General features: G+C 47.8%; 1 protein-coding gene across 1 annotated transcript; it reads left to right on the top strand.

The window, feature by feature from the left end:
- Window positions 1-3226: 3226 nt before the first annotated feature.
- On the top strand, window positions 3227-4468 carry LOC147475551 (uncharacterized). The gene has a single exon (XM_086585447.1). It carries the CDS (start codon window positions 3227-3229, stop codon window positions 4466-4468), a length of 1242 nt encoding a protein of 413 aa, XP_086441573.1.
- The last annotated feature ends 1532 nt before the right edge of the window (window positions 4469-6000 follow it).

Here is a 6000-nt window from a genome sequence, read left to right as displayed (position 1 = left end):
AAAAAGTGAATCAGAGTGCGGCACAGAAAGAGGTAGCGAGTCTCAGTAAAAATCCACTGGCCGATTCAATATGGAATTCCGAAGTGCCTAAGAGGTTCACCCATCCCAGATTCGAACGGTACGATGGGAAAGGAGACCCAACTGATCATTTGCACCACTTTCGACAAAGAAATGCCGTTATGGCGAGGAGAGTAAGTATGATAGGCTCCGGCCAGATGATGTTCCCGGCCAAAATTAAGGGGAGAGCCTCGGACCGGGTACTACAGTTGTTGGCTTCAGCGAGCATCCAAGTGTTTGAGGAATTGGAGCGCGCATTTATTGACCACTTCATTCACCAGAAGAGAAGGGTGGTAGATATCGCGGCTTTATTCAATATCAAACAAAGATCCGCGGAGTCATTGAGGGAGTTCCTATGTAGGTTCAAGGAAGAGACGCTACGAGTGGAAAATTTGGAGGAGCATACGGCGGTCATAGCTTTCCAGCACGGATTGAGATCAGGAACGAGGGTCCATGAGTCGGTTTCTAAAATCAAAATTACTACTTTGCACGCACTATACCCGAAAGTAGAAAAATACATACGATATGAGGATATAATGCAGAGAACTACAAAGGAACAGAAGAAATCGGGAAAGGCAAAGCAAGAGAGGTTGAGAGAAGAGCGAAAAGTAAAAAAGAAAGGTAGAGGACAAGGAGAGGGATCTTACAAAGGGGAGAGCCGAGGTCCGGAGAGGATAGGAGACCGTGGTGGTAGAAGGGGACGTCGCGAGAAAGGAAGTCGCGATGCGTGAGTTAGAAAGACACCTCTTAGCGGAGACCTCTAGAGGAAATCTTGCCTCTAATAAAGGGGAACCATATTATGAGGGGCATGAAGAAGTACCCCAAGGGAGATAGAAGGGGAAACCATTCTCATGAAAGTATCATCAAGTCGAAACCATGCTACAAATGAGTGTTACCTTGAAATGGCTAGTAGAAAGGATGATAGAAAAGGGAATGCTTTCGAGGAGAGTTTGTTCGCGGAAGTTCACCAAGTTGAGAGAGTGCCGCCCCGGCTAGAATCTTGGGTACCATCAATGTCATTTTCAGTGGAGAGACGCGGCTAGGTAGGAACACACACGGGGATAAGATCACGGGAGGCGGCAAAGTCTACGACAGGTGTGTGAGGTGGTGAGTATACCGCGGCTAGTTAGTGGAGCCGCGATGACAGACGGGAGTATATTGTTCACCCCGAAGGATTTAGAGTCGGTAATTTCGCCGCATGAGGACGCCTTGGTAATTACCATAGCCATGGGAAATTACCTGGTCCGAAGAGTGTTGATAGACTGCGGTAGCTCAGTGGATTTGTTGTTCAAAGGGGCCATGGAGGAGATGAATATCGACAGAAACCAGTTGAAGGCTCCGCAAACTAATCTGTATGGGTTCAACGGTAGTATGACTGAGCCCGTTGGGGAGTTAACGCTCCCTGTGACAGCAGGACCAACGACTGTATTCACTAGGTTCATGGTGGTGGACACTGGTTCGCAGTATAATGCGATTTTAGGGAGAAAATGGATTCATGAAATGAAGGCCATTCCATCGACATATTACCAGGTGATCCGCTTTCCCACGAAGGGGGGAACGTATGAAATCAAGGGGGATCAAGTGGCCGCGCAGAGTATTCAGCAGGTAACTGCGAAGAGTTTTGTCCGCGGAACAGAAGGCGAGGGGTCGTCTCGTGAGCAAGGAGTGGCGTAGCAATTACCGGAAGCGGAAGAGACAATCAAATCCGAGCCGCCAATGGGTCCGAAAACGCTGGATGCGATTGAAGTAGTTAACCTGGGGGTAGGAGACGATGGGAAGTTTACATCCGTAGGGACTGACTTGCAAGGAGAATGGAAAAACAAACTCGTGCAGTTCTTAACTGAAAATTCAGACGTGTTTGCGTGGGGGATAGAGGATATCACGGGTTTGGATCCAGAGTTTGCATGTCATCATCCGCATGAATGAACGAGGGTGCTAAGCCGGTTCGCCAAAGGATGAGAAGCATACGGGCGGGCAAATCGAAAGCGATTCGTGAGGAGGTTATTCGATCGAAAGAGGCGGGAATAATAAGGGAGGTAGAATACGGAATGGTTGTCCAACGTGGTCGCGTTACAAAGAAGAATGGCAAAGTCGATGTGCGGACTGGACTTCTGACGGCGTGAACAAGGAGTGTCCGAAAGATTGTTACCCTATGCCGCGAGTGGATGAACTTGTGGATCGAACGGCAGGATTCAAGGTGTTCTCATTCATGGACGCCTCCATGGGATACAATCAGATCGCCATGTACGGCCCGGATCAGGATAAGACCACGTTCGTGGTAGAGGGGGGCACTTACTGTTACACCAGGATGCCCTTTGGATTAAAAAATGCCGGGGCTACATTTCAACGAGTGGGAGAAAAAATGTTCCAAGGGAAAATTCGGAAGGGGATGGAGATATATATTGATGATATGGTGGAAAAGAGCATGTCAGAGGACGAACACTTGGAAGGTCTTCAGGAAACTTTTCACATACTACGAAGGCACCAGTTGAAGCTTAACCCCGAGAAATGTACCTTTGGTGTAGCGTTTGGGAAGTTCTTGGGTTACATAGTAACACCCCGCGGTATAGAAGCAAATCCAGAACAAATTAGATCACTGATAGAAATGCCGTCCCCGCAGAATGTGAAGGAGGTACAAAGTTTAGCGGGAAGAGTCGCGGCATTGAATCGATTTATTTCTAAATCGTCGGACAAATGTCGACCGCTGTATCGATTATTGAGGAAAACACAAGACTTCCAATGGACCGCGGAATGTGAGGGAGCCTTCCAGGAGTTGAAGAGTTATTTAGGTAAAGCACCACTTTTGTCGCGGCCTGAACAAGGGGAAAAACTATATTTGTATCTGGGGGTTTCAGAGTACGCGGTGAGCTCTGTATTGGTCCGAATCGTCGAAAAGATAGAGAAACCCGTTTACTTTCAGAGTAAGACCATCTTTGGGCGTGGAAACCGATCTGGCCAGAATTGAGAAATACGCTTTGGCATTGGTATTCTCGGCACTAAAACTGAAACCTTATTTCGAAGCTCATTCCGTGGTGGTGATAACAAACCTGCCACTCAAGCAAAGCGTTAAAGAGGCGAGAAGTCGGGGAAGAATCTTTGAAGTGGGCGATAATACTAGTTGCTACTGAAATCCGATTACCGCATCGTAACCGCGAGAAAAGCACAAGCAATGGCGGAGGTGTTAGCAGAATTCCCAGCTGAGGATCCAACATGGGGAGAAGAAATGGTCATGGATCGCGAAGGAGAGCTTAACCACGATCCATTGGATCCATGGGATGCGCGGAACGGTTGGAGAGTTTTCGCGGATGGGTCAGCTATAGATACAGGGAACGGGATAGGTGTCGTCCTGGTGACTCCCGAGAACAATAGGTTGGAATTATCGATGAAACTGGGATTTGCGGCTTCCAACAATGAGTCTGAGTACGAAGCAGTGATAGCGGGTTTGGGTATGGCCCAAGATTTAGGAGTGAGCGAACTGTCCGTTTACTCGGATTCTAACCTGGTAGTGTGTCAAGTGAATGGAGGATTCATAGCTCGCTGCCCAAGGATGGCGAGATACTTGGAAGTGTTGCAGAGAAAGGCACGTGAGTTCAAGAATATTAAGTTTGCACATTTGAACCGCGGCGAAAATAGACATGCCGATGCATTGGCGTATGTCGCCGCAGTACTACCAGGGACAGAGGGACGATCTATTGAAGTAAGGGTGTTGAACAAGCCCAGTAGCGCGGAAGAGGAAACTATCTGCCTGGTCGCTGATATGGAGCCCAGTTGGATAACACCCATCAAAGCTTTCTTGGGGGGGATAGAGATAGACAACAAACAGGAAAGACGAAGAATGGAACAGGTGAGCCAAAGATATACTTTACTGGATGGGGATCTGTATAGGAGAAGTTTTGGCGGACCAATGTTAAAATGCATAGGGCCGCCGCAGATTAAAGAAGTGCTGGCGGAGGTACATGAAGGCGACTGTGGAAGTCATTCTGCAGGGCGCACGACCACACACCGATTGATTTCGCAGGGGTATTTTTGGCCGCATATGAAAAGAGATGCAATCGGATATGCAAAGGGGTGTGAAAAATGTCAGAGATTTGCACCGCTGATACATGCTCCGGCGGAGCCGCTGCACAGTGTGTTTAGTCCGTGGCCATTCGCCATGTGGGCGATAGATATAGTGGGGCCCCTGCCAACGGCTAGCGGCAAGAGGAGATATATGTTGGCAGCAACCGATTATTTTACAAAGTGGGTGGAAGGAGTGGCTCTGCAACAAGTCAAGGAAGAAAATGTGAACAAATTTCTGTGGGAAAATATAATTTGTAGGTTTGGATTGCCACATACAGTCATCGCGGACAATGGAACACAATTTACTGGGGGAAAGGTACGAAAGTTCCTCCAAGCGTTTAAGGTGAAGTAGGGGTTCTCAGCACCATACAATCCGGAGGGGAATGGACAGGCAGAGACTTCGAACAAAATTATAATGGATAATCTTAAAAAGAAGCTGGAGGAGCGGAAGGGAGCGTGGGCTGACCAGGTTGCATCATATGCTATGGGCTTACCGCACAACGCCGCGAACATCAACAAAAGAATCACCATTTTCAATGGCGTATGGGGTGGAAGCTGTTGAAAGATTTGTAGGGTTTTCTCTTTGGGTGAGGAGAGGATTTGGGGAGTCTCTCTTTGGGAGGGGCTGGGCGATAAAGTGGACCTTGATACGGACCAATATTTTTCAATGAAGGATCGAGGAGAAGAGGATGGCCCTTTTCTGAATCTATGCCGAGGACTTCACTCTGTCCACTTCCCAAGTCGCGGAGTTTTTGAAAAATAGCTGAGTAGACACCGTTGTAAAGTTTGGATCGCTGAATCGGCCAAACCTGTGGGTACAAAAAGAGATACCGCTTAAAGGTAAAGTTAGGAAGGAGCACAAATAATAAAAAGTTTGACGCACCACTAGAAAGGAAAGAAAACGAGATGCCTTAGAGAAACGTCCGAGGGCGATCCCGGACGATAACTACCGACACATATAACGGATAATGATGCCACACTTTATCGTCGAGGTAGTAAGGTGGAGGATAAAGGACTTCTTCGCGGGACGGGTACGTAAAAGATCGATATCCTACACTACCAAATTTGGTACTCTTTTATATATAATAGTGAGCTATCATATCGCAGAGTTGGATTTTGGGAGAATTGGTTTTGTTGTAATGATCTGCGGCATATAAGATCGCCAAAATTACCAATGCCTTGGCGGGGGGATGTTGAAGTGGTTACATACTTCCGACATCGAGGAGAGTTAATGGAAATCGCAAAGCCGGCCGCGAAAATCCGGACCAACGCACCGCAATGAGACAACCGCACCGCGGTGGGACTAGATCTGCGAAAATGGGAGATTTCGCACGCGTGCTCAAGGATCACGGGGGCGGGGATGCCATAAGCGACTTTAATCGCATCTAAGTTGGGCCTACAAATGTAAGAAGGGGGGAAGCGCAGAGGGTTTTCCTTCCCGAGGTGGAAGGTTCCGCGACAGGCTAGCGACCGGCCGCTGAATCGATATGTCCACGGTGTGACCGCTAGATCTGGGATCTGAGGACTCCGATCCGTCAGGTCGAGTGGTTGAGGAATTCGTCGATTTGGACTCAGACATGACGAAATTAAACGACGGAGACGCCCTAAACTGAAGAACAATAGTGAAAACAGGCTAGGGAAGAAGAGAAATGGGAACAGTAAAATGATGGAGAATAATCGGAACAATGACAAGAACTAAATGGAGAAAGACAAACCTGAAGAGCAAAGCGTCGAGTAGCAACGAAGAGAAGTACAAATCTTGCAGAAAATCGAAGAACCACTGAAGATGAGAACGAGAAGAAATGGGAAAGAAGCTGGAAGAAGAAGAAGATGAAAGGGTTTAGAGATGAGTTTAGGGGTTTTTAAAGGAAGAGAGAGGTTTGG

This window comes from Coptis chinensis, chromosome 9 (assembly GCF_015680905.1).
Source record: "Coptis chinensis isolate HL-2020 chromosome 9, ASM1568090v1, whole genome shotgun sequence".
In the NCBI taxonomy this organism is placed as follows: Eukaryota; Viridiplantae; Streptophyta; class Magnoliopsida; order Ranunculales; family Ranunculaceae; genus Coptis; species Coptis chinensis.
The sequence above is the reverse complement of the archived record's forward strand: the minus strand, read 5'-3'. Positions and strand labels throughout refer to the sequence as shown.